At 37.9% G+C, this 23,261-nt stretch overlaps 1 protein-coding gene across 1 annotated transcript in view; it reads right to left on the bottom strand.

Moving 5' to 3' along the window:
* The window catches only part of unc79 (UNC-79 domain-containing protein), a 1,082,710-nt gene that overhangs the window by 571,828 nt on the left and 487,621 nt on the right, over positions 1-23,261 (bottom strand). The window contains exon 26 of the mRNA XM_090389680.1: positions 4,738-4,919. Within this exon, the coding sequence (XP_090245806.1) occupies positions 4,738-4,919 (182 nt within the window). The remainder of the gene's footprint in view (positions 1-4,737; positions 4,920-23,261) is intronic.

Below are 23,261 nucleotides of genomic sequence, written 5' to 3' on the forward strand. Positions count from 1 at the left end.
TGGATGCAAGGAATAACTTTGATATTATATATTTGGATCTTAGAAAGGCTTTTGATTCTGTTGCACATGGAAGACTGTTGCACAAATGACTGTTGGAGCAGTGTGGCATTGGTGGCAAATTGTTGCTATGGATAAAGGGATGGTTGAGTGGCAGAAGACAGAGAGTGGTAATTAATGGACACTGCTCATCGTGGACTAATGTTATCAGTGGAGCCCCTCAGGGCTCAGTGTTGGGTCCATTGTTGTTTTCTGTATTTATAAATAATATTGATGGTATATCAAGCTTAATGTCCAAGTTTGCAGACGATACAAAGGTTGGCAGAGTTGTTAATGACGCTACTGACGTTATGCTGCTGCAACAGGATCTGGAAAGGTTGAGCAGATGGGCTGAGAGGTGGCAAATGAAGTTTAACATTGACAAATGTAAAGTACTACATATGGGAAAACAGCAACCCCAGAGCAACGTATCAACTCCATGGTACTACACTGACAGTGGTAGAGAATGAAAAGGACCTGGGAGTAATTGTGCAGGCAGATATGAAGTTCTCTGAGCAGTGCAGACGGGCTGCAAGAGTAGCTAATGGCGCCTTATCAATGATATAGAGGAATTCTTCTAGCAGGGATAGGGAGGTGATTATTCCCTTGTATTATAAGGCAATGGTCAGGCTGCACCTTGAGTACTGTATACAGGTCTGGAGGCCCATTTCAAGAAGGATGTAGAGCTGCTGGAATGAGTACAGAGAAGGGCAACAAGGTTAGTGAACGGAACGAAGGGTTGCTCTTAAGAAGAAAGGCTTAAGTTTTGCAAATTACAGTGTCTGGAGACTAGGCACTGGCGAGGTGATCTGATAGAGGTGTACAAAGCCTTGAATGATTTGAGCATGCTCAATGCTGATGGGATACTGCCTCTTGCTCAGAATAATCGCCTGAGAGGTGATTATTCTGAGCAAGAGGAAAGACAGATGTAGGATAGATGTGCGGAAATTTGCCTTTAGCCAGCGGGTAGTTGGTTGGTGGAACAGACTTCCATCCCTTGTTGTGGAAATTGATAGCCTAAATAAATTTAAAGCTCAGCTGGACAGGTATTTCGAACGAACGTAGGGGTGAAGTGGAAGGGTTTTTTTTTTTTTTTTTTTTGGCTGATGCTGCATAAGCTTGCTTTCTTGCATCATATGCCTCTACTAATATTAATGCTAAAATGGTTAGACCACATCTTGAGTACTACATACAGGTCCAAAAGCCTCATTTTAGGAAGGATGTAGATCTGCTGGACGGTACAGAAAAGAGTGAGAATGATGAAAGGTTGATTTACCAAGAAGGGCTTCAATTCTGCATATTGCAGCATCTGGATACTATGCACTATGAAGTGATCTGATTGAGGTGTTCAAGGCTTTGAATAGATGGAGCAAACTCAATACTGATGGCATTCTTCCTCTTGCTCGGAACTGCATATGTTTCATGTGTTTAAATCAGTAGTGTTATAATAATGTCATAAAAATATGCCAAATAATATAAAAAATTAAAATAACCATAAAAATATAATATCCCTGTAATAAGCTAACCGGTGGGCACAAGTTTTCTAGACCTTGAAATAGAAAGGAGGCTAGAGGGTATTTTCTGTATATTATATACAAGCTTGAATGTAAAAAGAATATCAATCTGCTATTATACTGTTAATATCAGCATGGTTGTCAATCAGCTTTTTATATTTAATGATATTAAGTGCATTCTTAAAATCATGATAAAGGAAGGCTGAAGGTAAATTATTGCCAAGAAGTTTATTATAGAGATTTTTGATATTATCTAAGAACAGACTGTTGTTGTTACATATAGTGGCTATCCTGATGCATTTAGAGAGTATTATATTTGAATGTACTTTTTTAGATATGTTGGAATTCCAATGGATGAAACTGACCACTTTAAAGTTAAAGGCAGCTCTTTTGTTATATATGTTTATAGTAGTATGTGAGTTATTGATGCTAATGTCCAAGTCTAAGTAATTGGCAGAAAGGTCATTGTTATTAGTTCTTTCTGGAGTGAGTTCTGGAGGATAAATACTAGCAAAGTGCTGTAGAAATGTGAGGTAGTTAATAAACAACAGGTTGTCTATGTACCTGCACATACTTATATCTGAGGATAGGGTGGTTTCAGACCAGTATAGATATATGTTAGCTATGACACAGCTAGCAGGGTTACCCATAGGAGTACCTTTGAATTGCAGGTATACAGTGTTGCCATCAAATATATAGTTATTGGAAATACAGAGGTTGATTATATTGTTCCAATATCCTGGATTGAAATTTAAAATGTGTTTATAATTATTGTACATTCAAGACTGATTTTAAGTTGGTTAGATCTATGCTTTTAAAAAGATTATTAAAGTCAAATGTTTGAATGTATATAATATTGCCATTATTCAGTGCATTTATTACAGGTATAGTGTTATTTATAATTATGCTGTCTGGCAGGATATCCAAAATAGGCTTGAGTAGTTGTTCTAAGGCTTTTCCAGGCTTATGAGCATAACTATACTTACAAGAAGTGATGAACCTAAAACCAGGGGTTTTTGTGGTACTTTTATAGTTGCTATTAGTTACTGCTGTTATTGGTGATAGATTTGTAGGTAGAATTAAGTTCTGCATTTAAAGTCTGGAAATACAAGGCTTTACAAATAATGGCATAGTTGCTAGAGGCTTTGTCCAGTGGAGTGATAACAAAATGTTTATGTAGAGCTGTTAATTGTTGTTTAATTTTGGAAATTTAGCTTTTAATACCAGCAGAAGAGTGACCATGAGGCAATCAAGATATACTGTTATGTAATATATTAGCTAATACTGAATTGATCCATGCTTGGAAGGCTTCAAAGGGGATATTATGAATATAAGATAGCTTGAAACAGAAGTTGAGTAAATCTTGATATAATTGCTTTTCGAAAACTGTAAGGCTGATTTTGGTGTACAACCTAAAGTTAAAGCCATACAACATGATGTTTCTAAGTTCTTAGTTGGATATAATATTTAAGTTGCCAGTTATAATATGATCAAAATGTGTATCTACAAAGGATTGGAAGTTAGCATGATGGCAAATACATCCGTGGGCTTCAGGATCAAGTGTAAATTTATCCATGTTAGTTGCTAGAGATTTATAGTTGCAGACTATGAGTCCAAAAGGTTTACAATATCTGAATCTATATATAATGTTCAGATTCTGGAGGCCTGTGGGAAGTAGATAAGAAAATTTATTAATGCAGCTATTGATGCTGATGCTATACATATTGGCATGTATAACAAAAAAAGGAATGAAGAGAAGATTCTGAAAATTTATTTATGTTTTTATATGATTGAAGATTTCAGTAAAGGAGAAACACATTTCAACATAATAACGTAAAAAATCACACAATTCCAGCTATCGGTATTTTCACAAATGCAAGAAGATTGAGTTCACTACTCATTTATAATTGCTTGCAGTAACAGAAAAGCCCAATAAATCGGAAAGTGCAAATTGTTTTTATTGTTTTATGGTCATGACTTCCAGAAATGTACTTTAGAAAAATATCACAAAGCCGTTCAAAATTGGTCCTTATATGATAATGATGAAAGTGTAGTCATTTAATGATTTGAATTAGTGTAAACTAATTCAGTTTACACTATAAAAACGACCTTTCAGGAAGTCATGTAGAGAAAATGCCAACTTCCAAGGTCGTGGAACGAATTGCCAAAAAACAATGTGTTATGGGTTCACATTACGATATTTTCACGATACGATGGTGTTTCTGGAACGGATTAATATCATAAAGCTTGGTATGCTGTATTGTATAGCTATGCGAGTGGTTTGAAATGCAGTATTTATGAATGTTTAACATTCATTTTTTGCAATTAATGTTCATATTTTCGATTTTGTTGATATTTGATACTTTGAAAAAAAAAACCTCGTAAACCCGGGAACTCGTAAAGCGAAAACTCTTAAAGTGAGAACTGCCTGTATATGTATATTTTTACCTATTTTTACCGTAATAATTTTCATACCACTGACACTGCATTGGGACAAGGTAGTCCATACTATAAAAGAATGTGTTAACCTTTTTTATTTTTGGCTTTATTTTACATTTCTTCTACTGTTATGGACAAGTATAGAAATGCAGTTCCTGATACATGGTTGGGTGTAGTCTCCTGATGAATTACCTAACCATGTATCAATATTTACTTCTGCTTACATTAGACTGTGCATTTTTGCCTTTCCTATATTCGACCTATAACTAAATTTGCCCACCCATATCTGATGACAGCTCCACCACTTTTTATGTTATTTGATTTTACTTTATTTTGTTTTAATCATTTGTATTAATAATTTTACTTTACAGTTCCTTCACCTCCAAATTGGCTTTGTAAATTCAGCCAATAATTTTTTTAATTCATCATAACTTTTAGGATATTAACATTCTTTTGTCTCTTTCATATCTACATTACTTCTTCTTTCTACTATCCTTACCCTTCTAGTCCCTGGCACTTTATGTAATTCTCACCTCCATCCATACAAACTTTTTTTAGGTTTATTTACACTTACATGCTTATATATATATATATATATATAGAGAGAGAGAGAGAGAGAGCGAGTGAGAGAGAGAGAGAGAGAGAGAGAGAGAGAGAGAGAGAGAGAGAGAGAGAGGGTGGGGTTTAAATCATCTGCATTTGAATTTTATGTTTCTAATCAAAATATTTAACAAATAAACAAGGTTACCTTCAATGATGAAGTTTTAATTGTATCCAATAAAAGTAATGCCCTTTGCGAAACAGTAGCTTGCATATCATCCAGTGAGTGAACTAAATAGCAAAATGCATTAGCTAGTGATGACTGTAAAAGTGGACTATTTTTTACCATTGCAGAGTCAAGGAAGTGTGCAATCATTGTCACCTTTTCAACTATAAACAAAAAAAAAAAAAATTATAGGAAATCAATACAGATATTTCAAATAGAGTATCATATATTAAATTACACAATTATTTAACAAAAAATATTACATAGGAAAATTAATTTTTTTCACTTGCTTTACCTCTGTAAGCAAGAAGAGCAGTTCAGAAGTGAGTTGCTTGTGGTCACCTTTTAGTTTTTGGGATTATTTGGTACTTTCCATACCAAAAAATCTCAAATTATAAGACATTTCACAAAAAGGAAGCAGGATCTGCACAGGAGCAGATCCTGCTCATGTGCAGGATCATTGTAATGATACTATGCACAAAAAAAAAAACATCAACTTTACAGTTTTAGTGGGGTGGGGGGAAAAAGTCTGAAAAATAAATTTAAAACAAGAAGAGGCTGTAACAATATTTTTGCTCCCCTTCCTCATCAGTTAGCAAGCTGTAGTAAGTGACTGTTCCTCCCTGTTCTACTACACTGACAGTGGTAGAGAATGAAAAAGACCTGGGGGTAATTGTGCAGGCAGATATGAGGTTTTCTGAGCAGTGCAGATGGTCTGCAAGAATAGCTCATGGTGTCTTGTCAATGATATACAGGAATTTTTCTAGCAGGGATAAGGAAGTGATTATCCCCTTGTATAAGGCAATGGTCAGGTCACACCTTGAGTACTGTATACAGGTCTGGAGGCCTCATTTTAAGAAGGATGTAGAGCTGTTGGAACAAGTACAGAGAAGGGCAACAAGATTAGTGAATGGAACGAAGGGAAGGGTTGCTCTTACGAAGAAAGGCTTAATTTTTGCAGATTACAGTGTCTGGAGACTAGGCACCTGCGAGGTGATCTGATTGAAGTGTATAAAGCCTTGAATGGTTTGAGCATGCTCAATGCTGATGGGATCCTTCCTCTTGCTCAGAATAATCACCTGACAGGGCATAAATTGAAATTGAGGAAAGATAGTTGTAGGATAAATGTGAGGAGGTTATTCTTTAGCCAGCTGGTAGTTTATTGGTGGAACAGACTTCCATTTTTTGTTGTGGAAGTTGATAGCCTAAATAAATTTAAGGCTGAGCTGGAGAGGTATTTGGAACGAATGCAGGGGTGAAATGGGAGCATTTTTTTTTTTTTTTTTTTTTTGGTTGATGCTGCATAAGCTTGCTTTCTTGCATCATATGTCTCTACTAATGCTGATGCTAAATAAAATACATAGCATTAGCATTAGTAGAGGCATTTGATGCAAGAAAGCAAGCTTATGAAGCACACGCAAAAAAAAAAAAAAAAAAAATAAATAAATAAAAAAACAAAAACAAAAACCACTTCCACTTCACCCCTCTGTTCGTTCGAAATACCTGTCCAGCTGAGCCTTAAACTTATTAGGCTATCAACGTCCAGGACAAGGGATGGAAGTCTATTCCACCAACCAACCACCCGCTGGCTAAAGGCAAATTTCCTCACGTCTATCCTACATCTGTCTTTCCTCAATTTGAATTTATGCCCTCTCAGGTGATTATTCTGAGCAAGAGGAAGAATCACATCAGCATTGAGCATGCTCAAACCATTCAAGGCTTTATACACCTCTATCAGATCACCTCGCCGGTGCCTAGTCTCCAGACACTGTAGTTTGCAAAACTTAAGCCTTTCTTCGTAAGAGCACCCCTTTGTTCCATTCACTAATCTTGTTGCCCTTCTCTGTACTCGTTCCAGCATCTCTACATCCTTCTTGAAATGAGGCCTCCAGACCTGTATACAGTACTGTAGGTGCGGTCTGACCATTGCCTTATACAAGGGAATAATCACCTCCTTATCCCTGCTAGAAAAATTCCTATATATCATCGACAATACACCATGAGCTACTCTTGCAGCCCGTCTGCACTGCTCAGAAAACTTCATATCTGCCTGCACAACCACCCCCAGGTCCCTTTCATTCTCTACCACTGTCAGTGTAGTACCACAGAGTTGATACGTTGCTCTGGGGTTGCTGTTTCCCATATGTAGTACTTTACATTTGTCAATGTTAAACTTCATTTGCCACCTCTCAGCCCATCTGCTGAACCTTTCCAGATCCTGTTGCAGTAACATAGTGTCAGTAGTGTCCTTGACAACCCTGCCAACCTTCGTATCGTCTGCAAACTTGGACATTAAGCTTGATATACCATCATCAATATCATTTATAAATACAGAAAACAATAATGGACCCAATACTGAACCCTGAGGGACTCCACTAATAACATTAGTCCACGATGAGCAGTGTCCATTGATTACCACTCTCTGTCTTCTCCCCCTTTATCCATAGCAGCAATTTGCCTACAATGCCACACTGCTCCAATTTGTGCAGCAGTCTTCCATGTGCAACAGTATCAAAAGCCTTTTTAAGATTCAAGTATATAATATCAAAGTTATTTCCTGCATCCAGTTCTTTTGTGACTGCATCATAGTATCCAATCAAATTGGTCAGGCAAGACTTCCCCTTAACAAAACCATGCTGTGTCTGAGCTATAACTGAAGTCTTGTCTAGATGATCCTGCAGTGCTTCTTTAACCAGTGCCTCCATTAATTTTCCAGGAACAGAAGTTAAAATAACAGGTCTATAATTACTTGTGTCGCCCTTTGATCCTCCTTTGTGAATTGGGGTCACATTTGCACATCTCCAGTCCAAGGGTACTTCCCCTGAGTCCAAGGAAGCTCTCATAATTATGGCTAAGGGTTTCCTTACTTCCTCTGCTGCCTCCTTTAATATAACTGGATAGATCCATCCACCCCAGGTGCCTTTCTTGTATTTATCTTCAACAATTTCTCCTCCATTTTACTCTCAGTTATTACAAGATTCTCTAGCTTACTGCCAGAGTTGAATACACCTCTGGCATTCCCCTCGCTGAATAACTCCTCATGTGTGAATGTCGAAGCAAAATATTCATTCAGTTTGTTAGCTACCTGAGCAGGATCATCAACAGTTGACCCATCGATATCAAGTGGACCAATCTGATTCATCCCCTTCCTTCTAGAGTTTACATAAGTAAAGAACTCTTTGCTGTTTTTCTTTGCATCCCTTGCCAAAGATTTCTCGTAATCTGCCTTTGCCTGCCTAACCTCCTTTGTAACTTGGTTACAGATCAACTTGTATCTATCATAGGCTTCTGTGGCATGTGTTAATTTGTATGTATCCCAAGGCACCTCCGTAGCCAGGTGGGAAGGAGCAGCAGTGCTTAGCACACGCTTCTTGATTAGACCGGGGTTTGAGCCCGTCACCACCAAATACGGAGGATGTGGAAAGGTCTGGGAATGACCACCGCATATACCGGAGCAATATGGACTTAGTTGCTAATGCTCCTAAAAACCAAATAACAATAACAAGTATGTATCCCATGCATTTTTCTTCTCTGCCATATGTCTCATTAGTTCATCTGACATCCACTCAGGCCTGAACCTTGAACAATATTTCTTAGTTGGTATGTAAAGCCTAGTAGCTTCCAAGATAAGTTCTTTGAATGCTTCCCATTTTGAATTTGCTGTTGGTAACATCATCAGTTGGTCCCACTGTATAGAATTTAAATACTGTCTCAGTCCATCGTAGTCGCCTTTACGAAAGCAATAACCCTTCCCTTTACCCCTAATGGTAGTTACCTCTTTGAGTAAATCCCACTTCAGCACACTGTGATCACTGCCACCTAGTGGTTCATTTACCTGCAGATTCTTAATGCATGAAGAATCACTACTGATAACCAAATCAAGAGTATTACTCCCTCTAGTTGCCTCCTGAACATGATTTGGTTTTTAGGAGCATTAGCAACTAAGGCCATATTGGTCCGGGATATGCGGTGGTCATTCCCTGACCTATCCGCATCATCCGTATTTGGTGGTGACGGGCTCGAACCCCGGTCAAATCAAGAAGCATGTGCTACGCACTGCTGCTCCTTCCCACCTGGCTACGGAGGAGCCTGAGTGACCAGCCCCCAAATTCCAGTCAATATCTGGGAAATTAAAATCCCCCATTATAAGACTCTCTGATTTACTGGCCCACTCTATTTCCCCGTACAGTTTCTTATTATACTCATCAGAGTCATTAGGCCTATAGCACACTCCTACTCTCAATTTTGATCTCCCAATGCTTATGTCACACCAAACTGACTCGACACTGCACTGACCAGCAATGTCGACTGGCTTCACTTTCTTGGATTTGATGTATTTCTTAACTAATAGCATAACCCCTCCTCCCTTCCTATCCTGTCTATTCTTTCTGTAGACATTGTACTCCCCAAATTCCAGTTCTGCATTCCTTATATCTGTGTGACACCACGTCTCTGAAATCCCCACAATATCTGCCTTTGATGTTTTGAGGAATACCTCAAATTCATCAAATTTATTTACTAAACTCCTAGCATTGGTGTACACGCAAGTATACATGCACCTGTTCTTTTTCTTAGCTACCCTAATACAACCTATGTGTTTATTTGTACCCCAATGATTCCCAGCAGTCTCTGAAATATCCTGCATCTTATTTTCCAGGCTGCGGCTCATTCCAATAGAAGCAGTGCAAGAATCACTTTCACCTCTGCCAGTGGCTACTTTTAATCTATTAGTCCTTGTATCTCCCCAATCTAGCAGTTTTTCGACCCACCTAACACTGCCTCGATAGCATCAGCAAACATTCTTGCACCCTTTCTATTTAAGTGTATCCGATCCCTGTGAAGCAGTCTCTCCTGTTTGCAAGTACAGACCAGGCTGAAAAAAATTCTACCCCTTGAGCCTTGCACAATCCTTCCAGGGCCGAATTGATCGACAGGGCTCTCATCATATACTCCCTCCTATCGTGTCTGGGCAGAATTGCAGACACTTTCAAATTCAACCCTAATTCACGGCTTTTTTTCAACAGTGACCTGTACTTGTTAAGTAATTCCTCCGGTCTCCTACTCTTAATATCATTAGTGCCAACGTGTACAACTATATCACCTTTTGTGCCCTTAAAAGATGATATCCGCTCTACAACGTCATCAACCTTTGCCCCTGGCAGACATACCCTGGTCCTGTTCCACCTATCCTTTTTACAAAGCATGTTTCCTGTTTCCCTGATAATAGAGTCACCAACAACTACTAGTTCCTTTGGGACCAGCGCATTCTGCCTTGGCGGCAGCCCCCCAAGGCAGAATGCGTTGGGACCAGCGCATTCTGCCTTGGGGGGCTGCCGCTGTGTTGCGTGATGACCAAGTGCAAGCTCTGGCATTGGTGTGGGCAGCTGAGAGCTTGATGGGCCCCTCACTTTTAATCCTTCAAGGGCATCCACCCTGTCCTTCAAGCTCTCAAATAGGGCCATAACAATGCTGAGTTGTCACCTGATTTCCTTACACTCCTTGCATCGTGCACACACAAAGACATCCCCCATGGCAGTATCATGTCCCGTACCTGAATGCTCCACAAACATCATGCAAGTAGTGCATTTTAATAGGCTGTGATTCAGAGGGCAACTGCCCCCCCCTCAGTTCTCCATTCAGCCACAGAACTCCCATTAGCTTGAGCCTTTTGCTTTGCTGCTCTGGTCTGAGTCATGATTTCGATTTAATTTCAATAAAATTTTAATTTCAGTACAAAATTAAAATCCTAAACTTATATCTCAACACAGTTATAACGCTATATTTATGTTTCAGTATCGAGTGTTATCTACGAAATCCCTTTATATAACTTCCGTATCAAGTTAAGTATTAATTATTTATTTTTTACTAATTATTTATGTTACGTAACCCAAGTCGTTATATGTATACTTAAAAGTACAATTTAATTGACAATGAGGTTCAACAAGATTAATTATCTGATTAATTGACAATGAGGTTCAACAAGATTAATTATCTGATTAATTGACAATATTATATTATGTATTATACTATACTAAACTTATGCTATCTATTTCGAGATATTTTGTATTGCGTAACAATGGTGGCTATTTACAAACGGTAAACACGTGTATTTGATACCCTTTCCGATATTAAGTAATACCTACAATATCTCTATCTAAGTTACTTTAATCTAAGTATCGTAAATAAGAATATAAAACTACTCTAGAAAATAAGTTAATATGCCAATTTAAGCTAATAAAACAGAAAATAAATCAGAAAAAACTTCTCTGTTCCAGGAGCGGCATAGTACCAGTCCTGTACACTGCACATAGGTAGTAACTATATAGAGCAAGGAAGGCCTTTAACTTGTAAGGGGCACTTCAGTATGTCTTTATTTTAATTAACATATCTAAAATTAGGATGTTTATTGGTATATACTTTACACACATACCCACCATCTTTTGATTTTTGCAAAGCAGAGACCAGATAACTAGAAACAAGAGAATAAAACAGGAGCTTTTTCAGAAAAAAGCAGGAGGAAAGCAGGAAAAAAAGGGCAGGGGACTTATTAAAATTCAGACTATGGATTTTAACAATTAAATGAAATTTAATTTTCTGCCCACATACTAATTTTTATATTAAAATTCAGCCACAGGATAGTTTACCAGTACAATATGCTTTCACACATTAGCTTAACTAGTTTTTTTTTTTTATTTATCTGTAGATATCTGTTTAGAATGTTTGTTAGGCTGTTTGTTTGTTTGTTATTTGGTTTTTAGGAGCATTAGCAACTAAGGCCATATTGCTCCGGGATATGCGATGGTCATTCCCTGACCTTTCCGCATCCTCCGTATTTGGTGGTGACGGGCTCGAACCCCCGTCTAATCAAGAAGCGTGTGCTACGCACTGCTGCTCCTTCCCACCTGGCTATGGAGGCGCCGTTTGTTAGGCACTGACTGATTATGACTGCTTCAAGAAAGATATTGTTGTAGACTTTTTCCTCTTCAGAAATTTTGAGCTAAAGTTTTCTTTATAACATTTTCCTATTATCTAGAGCAGTGTTTCCCAACCTGGGGTGTGCAGACCCCTAGGGATTTGTAGACCAGTTCCAGGGGGTTCGTGAAACATTCAAAGGTATTAAATAATGTGTTTTATTTTCTCAAAAAATATACTGATAGAATCACAATGAATTTCGTTATATTACTTATTGTCGATATGATTAGTATATATAATTGTATACGTATTTCAAATTATTCGTTCTATGTATAGCAATCTGATGATAAATAGTTATTATTATATATCTGTAAAAAATAAGAATAAAGTTGAGTTGTTTCACACATAAAACTGAAATTTTTTTCAAAAACCCCAGTGTTTATCACACACACACACACACACACACACACACACACACACACACACACACACACACACACACACACACAGGTCCGCAAACCTGTTTGATTTTTGAAGATGTCCATAAATCTCAGTAGTTTGGGAACTGCTGATCTAGAGGATTTCCAAAAGTACCAGAAACGTCTTTTTTTTTTTGTGAAACCAGTTCATTTCAATCTGCAGCAAAAAATTTATTCGTAAAGTAGCACTACTGAATGACAAACTGGTTTAACATGTATGATTATATTTAAGTTAAATAATATTCACTTAACGGTTTCCAAAAAGTCAGTTGGCAACTTGCCATCTATGAATTCTGTTTGAATCCAGCTGACTTTTGAATGCCATAAGGAAACACAACACTTTGGTCATATGAATTTACTGAATTTATTTATAAAACACATAGTTGTGCATGCTCTGAGTGTATGAAATATTTGAATTTTACCACTTCAACACATTTTATCAATACACAAATCACAGCCTGATGTTGGCAGAATTGCACTAATGTTTTTTTTTTTTTTTTAAACTATAATGGTAAAACTTACTGTAAAGTTTCTCACAAATGCTATGACATGTACTGATCAGTTTTGTCTTCCACTGACCTGTTTTGACATTTACCACATATCGTCTTCTCAGTCATATCATCTCTTACTGATCTTTAATAATTGCGATTGAGAAGAAAAGCAGCCTTTACTAATTTACTGATAGGAGAAGTGGTGTTTTGGTCCATAGACTTCCAACTCTATTGACAGTGAAAGTTTATTGGCTTGATGTATTTTGCAGTCGGGTTTTGGACCACTTGGACCTATGATTCCAGGTGCATTGGTTCATTGATTTTCTCTTCGAGTGTAAAGAATTCATTTAAATTATTTTTATACTCATTTGATTAACGGAGAGTGTCAGCATGAAGTGTTCTACATGTTATAATTGAGGTAATGCTTCCTTATTAACTCTTGATATTTTAAGGAGTCCTTATGTGCTGTAATGTAATAACTAGATCGTATGTATAGCTTAGCTTAATTTTCAGCACTCACCTCATAGTAATCCGCTTAGCTGGTGGAGGGTTTTACCACATACATAGTGGTTATAGGATTCTAATACTTTACAGGGATTATGGGTTTAAAATTAAGTTATGGGCTGTAGAAAAAATTTTTAAGAAAGGAAAGTGCACCTTCCATGGTTGCCTAATTAAATTAAATTAAATGAAGAGAAAAAGAAAGGAAAATATAAGCTAATAATCGCGCACGAGCGACTTTCGAGTTTCCTCGTCTTCAGTTAGCACGTGCACTGAAATGCATTTCGGGAACCCAACCCGTATATAACGCAAGCGCGCTCTCTTCCCCCCCACCACTATAGCTAACTGAAGACGAGGAAACTCGAAAGTCGCTCGTGCGCGATTATTAGCTTATATTTTCCTTTCTTTTTTTTCTCTTCATTTAATTTAATTTAATTAGGCAACCATGGAAGGTGCACTTTCCTTTCTTAAAAATTTTTTCTACAGCCCATAACTTAATTTTAAACCCATAATCCCTGTAAAGTATTAGAATCCTATAACCACTATGTATGTGGTAAAACCCTCCACCAGCTAAGCGGATTACTATGAGGTGAGTGCTGAAAATTAAGCTAAGCTATACATACGATCTTGCTTCCTTATTATTATTATTTGATATATAATGTAGAAATTATTGAGCTTTGTAGCTCTGTCATTTTTAATTTCTTTGACAATAATTCTTTATTTATATTATATTATATATTTTAAATGCATGCACTTGTTAACTAAACTTACATGATTTGGTGCTCCATGTTCTGTCAACATTTTAAATAATTTCTAAAATGTATGTATCATGAGAAAGTAGAACTAACTGGATCAGCAAATGGTGGAGATTACAAAGATGTTTATAATTCCTTTCCTGTTAAGATGATCCTACAATACACCTTTAACCATTGACTCCATTATTTTCCCTAGAATAGAAGTCAACCTCACACGTCTACAATTGTCATATCATCCTTTTGAGATATATTTGCATACCTCAAAACTTAATGGATAACAGAGCAGCAATGGCTGAATAAGTTCTACGTTATAAGTAAATTAGTTTAAAAATGGAAGAATTAGCTCCATGATGTCTTGCAGAACACTTCGGTGCTGATACTCTCCATAGTTGGATAACTATACAAATTGATTAATTATATTCCACTCTCTCGTAGACAAGATCAGTGATCCAATGCACCACAGAATCGGGAACCCATGGAGAGAGTGGAATACAATTAATCGATTTTTATAGTTATCCAACTACAGAGAGTATCAGCACTGTTCTGCAAGACACCATAGAGGTAATTCTTCCATTTTTAAACTAATACCTAAAAACTATAGGAATCTCCTCTAAATCCAAGGATTTTCTCATAATCATGGCCAAGGGTTTGCTCACCTCTTTTGCTGCTTCTCCTAATATAAATGGATAGATCCTATTCCAATTTTTAACTTAATATTCTGTCTGTAAGATATTATCCTAAATATATTTTTTTGTGAAATGAATAAATAAATGATAAATAAAAACTATTTTATGTAATAAATGAAATATAAAATTATTAGAATTTGATTAACTGAATAAAAAGATTCAGTATTGTTATATAAAAAAAAATTGCACTGAAAAACTGGACATTCTTTTTCATCAACCAAAAATAATTACAAAATGTAATTCATAAAAATAATTGCAGCAAAAGAACAAATCTTACACAGTTTCTGTGTTTTCAGGAAATTATTTTTGGAAAGATTTAAGATATTCCTTCCAAGGATAAGATTATTTTTTATTTGGAGAGTAGTTTGGAAAGTTAAGAGGTGAGCATTAACTGGTGTATTTCCTTGAAGAACAGTCAAGATTTAATCTTCAGACTCATTAATACAAATCTTCAGACTCATTAATACAAATCTTCAGACTCATTAATACAAATCTTACACATGATAATGTGTAAATTAATACAAATGACATCCTGGTACCTTTTGACATTGACTATATATTCACAGCAATAACCTATGGATGAAGCAAAAACATGCCTCCTGAAAGTTCTAGACAGCCACATCTACCATGGTAAAGCAAGACCATTACAAGTCTCGGATGTATTAGAACTCATTGATCTGTCAGTGTTAGAAGCGTATTTCTCCTTCAACAAGTCCTACTATCCGTACTATTAAGGCTTTGAAAATGGACTGAGCAAGCACTGTGCTGATGAAATCCTTCCTTTTGCTCAGACTATATATGTGGGAAGGCATAAATTCAAATTGAGAAAGGATGATTGTCTCTTCATTGTTGAAACAAACCTTCCATCTGTTGTATATTTCAAAGGAACTGGATGCAAAAATTAATTTTGATATCATATACTTGGATTTCAGGAAAGCTTTTGATACTGTTGCACATGGAAGACTGTTGTACAAATTGGAGAGGTATTGCATTAAGGGCAAGTTACTGCAATGGATAAAGGGATGGTTGAGTGGGAGACAGCAGAGAGGTAATAAATGGACACTGCTCTATGTGGACTAATGTTATTAGCAGAGTCTCCCAGGGTTCGGTGCTGGACCCATTGCTGTTTTGTGTATTTATCAATGATAACGATGAAGGTATATCAGGCTTAATGTCCAAGTTTGCAGATGATACAAAGGTTGGCAGGGTTGTTAATGAGAGTAAAGCAGTATGTTACTGCAACAGGATCTAGAAAAGTTAGGCATATGGGCTGAGAAGTGGCAACTGAAGTTTAACATTGACAAATGCAAAGAACTCCATACAGGTAGCAGTAATCCAAGAGAAATGTATCAACTGTAGTACTACACTCAGAGAGATGGAGAATGAAAAAGATCTGGGGTAATTGTGAAGTCAGATATGAAGTTCTCTGAGCAGTGCAGATGGGCTGCCAGAGCAGGTCATATAGGAATTGTGCTAGCAGAGACAAGGAGGTGATTATCCCTTTGTATAAGGCAATGGTCAGGCCACACCTTGAACACCATATACAGGTCTGGAGGCCTCATTTAGGAAGGATGTAGAGTTGCTAGAATGAGTACAGAGAAGGGCAATAAGACTGGTGAGAGGAAAAGGGGGGGGGATGCTTAAGTTCTGCAAGTTACAGCATCTGGAGACTAGGCACCTGCGAGGGTGCCTAGTCTCTAGTCATAAGCTGATCAAGGTGTATAAGGCTTTGAATGGTTTGAGCAGGCTCAATGCTGATGGGATACTTCTGCTTGCTCAGATTAAGAACCCGAAGGGGCATAGATTCAAATTTAGGAAAGAAAATTCTAGAATAGATGTGCGGAAGTTTGCCTTTAGTTGGTGGGTAGTTAATTGCTGGAACAGACTTCCATCTGTTGTTGTGGAAGTTGATAGCTTAAATAAATTTAAGGTTGAACTAGACAAACATTTGGAGTGACCGGATTGGTGAAATGGGAAGTTTTTTTTTTTTTTTTGGCTGATGCTGTATAAGCTTGCTTTCTTGCATCATATGCCTCAACTAATGCTAATGCTAATAAGTCGGTAGTTTGAATAAATTGAAGGAAGAACTAGACAAACTGTTTTTTTTTTGTTTTTTTTTCTCAAATGAAGCTTCATAAGCTTGTTTTTTTTTTTCATCCCTTGCCACTACTAATACTACTCCTAAACCTCTGGCCTAAGCATGGGCCCCTTCTCTATTCATGTTGGAAATATTCATATTCACAGCTCAGTTACAAAATTAATTTTGTAACTGAGCAGATAGATGGAGAACATAATTCCTATCTGGGGCCATGGGGCATTCAAAATACCATTAAGACACCCACCACCTGAGCTGAAGCTTATATGTGGCATGGGGCCATGGAGCAGTAGAAGTGAACAGATATTTTAAAATACTCTCAACAGCTTCCACAAGAATATAAAATTCGAAATGGCAATTGAAAAAAAAAGGCAACCTACCTTTCTTGGACACTACTTACCAGAAAATCCACAGAAATACAAATGGAAGTCTATAAGAAACCAACAGATACAGGCATTGTCTTGAATCATAAATCATTCCACTCCCGCTGTACAAAGATCAGAGTACTAAAATCATTTAGTTTAAGAGCCCACAAAATTTGAGAAGGGGAAACATAAGTTTTCTGATCAGTGCAGACGATCTGCAGGAGTAGCTCATGGTGTTTTGTCAATGACATACAGGAATTTTTCTAGCAGGGATAAGAAGGTAATTATCCCCTTTATAAGGATGGTCAGGCTACACCTTGGGTACTGTATATAAGTCTGGAGGCCCCATTTTAGGAAGGATGTGGAGTTTATGGAATGAGAACATGGAAGCGCTTGCAAAGAAAGGCTTAAGTTTTGCAAATTACAGTGTCTGGAGGCTGAGGTTGTCACAGACATTCTCTCAGATATGCCAGACAAGCTGTACTTGCTACCTGAGAGTCTAAAACGCTGATGGAACTGATATTCGGGTGACACTCAAGTCAAGTGGACCCAATTTCGGTGAAGTCCGGACGGTCTGTGACATCCAAATCCTGTGCTTGCACCTTCACGATGGTGGGACTGTTAGTAATCTGGGTATAACCTCCATGCACAAGTACATGGTGGGTGACCATCCAGGTGTGAACCAATGTAAGCAGGGGTCGAGGTGTGGCGCCCACACCACATGGAGGAACGCCGCCCCTCTATGTTATCAGGCAGTACTAGGTGGTAGATGACTCTCATCAACCGGTGAAATACCACCACTTTGCTTATTGGAGGCTTGAAGTGGTGAAACCCATGTTTAGTCTCTAGAGCTAAGTTCCGGTCAACCCTTCCCTATCTCTTCCATCATGCAGTATGATTGATGACTTCTGAGGTTATGATGAACATCGTGGCAAGATCCAATATTCCTTACATTTTGAGGATACAGCTCTAAAACGGTGTTCGCAGGCCGGCCGCGAGTTAGTACACCAGACCGAACCTATTGGAAACTCTCTAGGAGGCTTCCGGATCAGCTAGTGTATAATCTTGCTACCTCTACTCTGCCAGATAGTGACTGGAGTGAGTCTGAGTAGTGTGTATGCGCGGAGCATTGTCGAGGCCACGTTATGCCAAGGATCTGGGTATATTCTTACCACGTGTACGCCATATCCAAAAATTTCATTACTTCATACAGCATGTCCCACTTACTCCTATTCTTTGCCGCCTTTTTTCACTTTCTTATTCCAAAGGTGTTTTTCCTTCTGCTTGGAAATTTTCTCATATCCAGCCAGTTCCTAAAAAGGGTGACAAATCCCTCCCATCCAATTATCGTCCCATTGCAATTACTTTTACTCTTTCTAAAGTAATGGAGAAATCAATTAACCGCTAACTCTTAAACTACCTAGAAACCTTCCGTCTGATCACCGATCACCAGTATGGATTCTGTCAGTGTCGATCCACTGGTGATATTCTGGCTTATGTTACCCATTTATGGACTAATTCAATGGAAACGTTCGGTGAAACACAAGTAGTTGCTCTTGACATCTCAAAGGCTTTTGATCGTGTTTGGCATAAAGGTCTTCTAAACAAGCTTCCATCTTATGGTTTGCCAACTGGTTTTAGTAATTGGTTATCCAGTTTTCTCTCTGATCGCTCACTGAGGGCGATGGTAGATGCCTCTCTGTCTTCTAACTTCTCCGCTAATGCAGGTGTCCCCCAAGGTTCAGTTCTTTCCCCCACTCTTTTCCTCTTGTATATTAATGACCTTCTTCCATTGACTGGAAATCCTATCCATAGTTTTGCCGATGATAGCACATTGCATTCCACTTTCCATTTCGAGAAACCTTGTCCTGCTCAATCAGCTTGAACTTCTCGAAAATTTGCTACCAATTCCTTAAATGCCGATCTTCAGGTAATTCTCCAATGGGGCAAAGACAATTTAGTTGATTTCAACCCTTCTAAAACTCAGTCTTGTCTTATATCTCGCAAAAAGGATTCTTCTGCTCCTATGCTTATCTTTAGTGACACTCCGATTTCTAGGCAAAATGATATATCTCTTTTGGGGATTACCCTGACTTCTAATCTCTCTTGGCACAAGCACATTACAAATATTGCTTCCTCTGCATCTAAAAAACTTGGTTTTCTCTTTTGCTCTCGGCATTAATTTTCTTCCAAACAGCTGCTCACTCTGTATAAATTGCAAATCCACCCTGCCACGGAATATTGTTCCCACATCTGGGGTGGTGCCCCCAAAACCTCTCTCAGGCTTCTTGATTCCATTCAGAAGAGGGCAGTTAGGTTAATTAATGATTCATCTCTAACAGAGTCTCTCCACTCGCTTTCTCATAGACGTACTGTTTCTGCTGCATGCCTCTTCTACAGATACTTCCATGGGCACTGTTCTTCTGAATTGGCTTCTATAATTCCCACTCTCTCTTTCAAAAACAGTCCGAACACGTGCCGCCACCAGCCAACATCCATTTACTGTCCAACTTCAAACCCACAGAACCAACTTTTCATCTTCCTCATTTATTCATTCAACTGCCGTTTTATGGAACAACCTTCCTTCGTACATATTTCCTGAAAATTACAATCTACAGAAGTTCAAGTCCAATGTCAACAAATATCTTCTTTCGTATTCTCAACCTCCAACCCAAGCATGGTACTAAGTACTATAGGTTCTAATACCTCTCGTGTTTGGGGTTCACATAAAAAAAAAAAAAAAAGGTGATCTGATTGATGTGTATAAGGCCTTGAGTGGTTTGAGCATGCTCAATGCTGATGGGATTTTTCCTCTTGCTCAGATTAATCACCTGATGGGATATAAATTTAAATTGAGGAAAGATAGTTATAGAATAGGTGTGCGGAAATATGCCTTTAGCCAGTGGGTGGTGAATTGCTGGAACAAACTTCTATCTGTCATTGTAGAAGTTGATAGCTTAAATAAATTCAAGGCAGAACTAACATACATTTGGAGCGAATGGATGGGTGAAATGGGAAGGTTTTTTTTTTTTTTTTTTTTTTTTTGGCAGATGATGTATAAGCTTGCTTTCTTGCATCATATGCTAATACTAACTTCCAAAATGACAGATGGAAGTTTGTTTCAGCAATCAACTACCCGCTGGGCTAAAGGCAAATTTTTGCACATCTATTTGAACTGTCATTCCTCAATTTCAGTTTATGCCCCCTCAGGTTTCTAATTTCAGCAAGAGGAAGAATCCAATCAGTATCGAGCCTGCTCAATCCATTCAAGGCCTTATACGCCTCAATCAGATCGCCCTGCAGGTGCTTAGTCTCCAGACACTGCAGTTTGCAGAACTTAAGCTTTTCTTCGTAAGAGTACCCCCTTTGTTCCCCTCACCAGTCTTTTTGCCCTTCTCTGTACTTGTTCTAGCAACTCTAGATCCTTCTTAAAATGAGGCTTCCAGACCAGTAGTACTCAAGGTGTGGCCTGACCATTGTTTTATACAAAGGAATAATCACCTCCTTATTCCTGCTCTCAAAATTCCTGTGTATCATTGACAAAACCCCATGACCTACTCTTGCAGCCTGTCTGCACTGTTCAGAAAACTTCATATCTGACTGCACAATTACTCCAAGGTCTCTTTCATTCTCCACTACCCTGAGTGTAACACCACCCAATTGGTATGTTACTCTGGGTTTACTGCTACCTATTTGCAGTACTTTGCATTTGTCAATGTTAAACTTCAGTTGCCACTTCTCAGCCCATCTGCTAAACTTTTCCAAATCCTGTTGCAGTAGTAAACTGTCATTAACAACCCTGCCAACCATTGCATCATCTGCAAACTTTGACATTAAGATTTATATACCTTTATCAATATACCAAATTGATATACCTTTCTCTGGGCACGAGAGTAGCTTTGTTCAGGCAAAGTTTTTACGGCTCCGGCTAATAGGGAAGTTTTCTTAAATTTCTGCTGTTTTATAGACTTAAATTGGCATTTAATTTAATTTCTAGAAGTAGCTTTATATTCCTAGTTATGGTACTTAGTTTAATTTGAACTTCAATAGACATTTTATAGGTTATTACTTAGTATTGGTAAGGTTATCCAATCCATGTGTTTTAAAAGTTTTTGTGGCTCCGGCGAACGCTAAGTTTTTATTTATATTTAGCCGTTTTATTGACTTAATTGTTATATTAAATTATTTTCTATAAGTAGCGTACAGACCTAGTCAAGCTATTTGATTTATTTTGAATTTAGATAGCGAGATTTTCACAGTTAATTAATACTTAGTGTCCGTAGATTTACCATTTGTAACTTGCTGCAATTGTTATTCAACACAACGTATATCCCGAACTAGATAGCATAAGGTTTAAGGTAAAACTAGAAAGCTAAACATGTAGAACAGCATTAGAAATCTGTTAGCTTAGTATAGTATAGAATTATCAATTAATCAGTAAAATTTATTAATCTTCTTAAACTTCATTGTCAATTAAATTTTTAACTAAATACATATAATGACTTAGATTTTACAAACGTAACATTATTAATTAATTCATATAACCCGATATGAGATACGAAGTTATATAACGATATTCGGAGATAATACTCGATACTGAAAAAAAATATATATACTGTTATAACCGCATTGAGATATAAGTTTAAGGTTATAATTTTGTATTGAAATTGAATCGAAATAATGACTCAGAGCAGAAGCAAAGCAAAAGGCCCAAGCTAATTGGAGTGTTGTGGCTCAGGAAAGAACTGAGGGTGGGCAGTTGTCTTCTGAATCACAGCCTTTTAAAATATTCTGCTTGTCTGATGTTTGTGTTTCTGGAGCAATCAGGGACGGACATGATATTTATCGTGCCCACACAATTGATGGGACATGTCAATTGTGTGGGCACGATGTAAGGAGTGTGAGGAAATCAGACGACAACTCAGTGTTGTTATGAGCCTGTATGAGAGCTTAGAGGACAGGGTGGATGCCCTCAAAGGATCTAAATTCAGGGGCCCATCAAGCTCTCAGCTGGCCACATCAATGCCAGAGCTTGCACTTGAACATTAAGCAACACAGCGGCAACCCCCAAGGCAGAATTTGGTAGTCCCACAGAAATTAGTAGTTGTCGGTGACTCTATTGTCAGGGAAATGGGGAACATATTGTGCAAAAAGGATAGGTGGAACAGGACCAGGGTATGTCTGCCAGGAGAAAAGGTTGATGACGTTATAGACCAGATGTCATCTTTTAAGAGTACAAAAGGTGATATTGTTGTACAAAGTTGGCACTAATGATATTAAGAGTAGGAGACCGGTGGAATTACTTAACAAATATAGGTCACTGTTGAAAAAAAGTCATGAATTAGAGTTGAATTTGAAAGTGTCTGCAATTCTGATCAGACACAATAGAAGGGAATATATGATGAGAGCCTTCTCAACTAATTTGGCCGTGGAAAGTTTGTGCAAGACTCAAGGGGTAGAATTTTTCTCAGCCTGGTCTGTGCTTGTTTACAGAAGAGACTGCTTCTACAGGAATTGGATACACTTAAATAGAAAGGTTGCAAGAATATTTCCTGATGCTATCGAGGCAGTGTTAGGTTGGGGGGATACACGGACTAATAGTTTAACAGCAGCCGCTGGCAGAGGTGAAAATGATTCTTGCACTGCTTATATTGAAATGAGCAAAAGCCTGGAATATATGAATCGGGGAATTTCAGAGACTGCTGGGAGTCACTGTGGTACAAGTAAACACATAGGTTGTGTTAGGGTAGCTAAGAATAGGAACAGGTGCATGTATACTTGTGTGTACACCAATGCTAGGAGTTTGGTAAATAAATTTGATGAATTTGAAGTAAGGTCTTGGTCAAAACATCAAAGGCAGATATTCTTGGGAAAACAGACACGTGGTGCCACACAGATATAAGAAATGCAGAGGCGCCTCCGTAGCCAGGTGGGAAGGAACAGCAGTGCATAGCACACGCTTCTTGATTAGACCGGGGTTCGAGCCCGTCACCACCAAATACGGAGGATGCGGAAAGATCAGGGAATGACCACCGCATATCCCGGAGCAATATGGCCTTAGTTGCTAATGCTCCTAAAAACCAAAAATAACAATAACAATAACAATAACAAGAAATGCAGAAATGGAATTTGTGGAGTACAATGTGTACAGGAAGGACAGACAGGATAGGAAAGGAGTTATGCTATTACTTAAGAAAGAGATATCATCCAAAGAAGTACAGC

This window comes from Mastigoproctus giganteus, chromosome 2 (assembly GCF_048544385.1).
Source record: "Mastigoproctus giganteus isolate SK-2022 chromosome 2, ASM4854438v1, whole genome shotgun sequence".
Taxonomy (NCBI): domain Eukaryota; kingdom Metazoa; phylum Arthropoda; class Arachnida; order Uropygi; family Thelyphonidae; genus Mastigoproctus; species Mastigoproctus giganteus.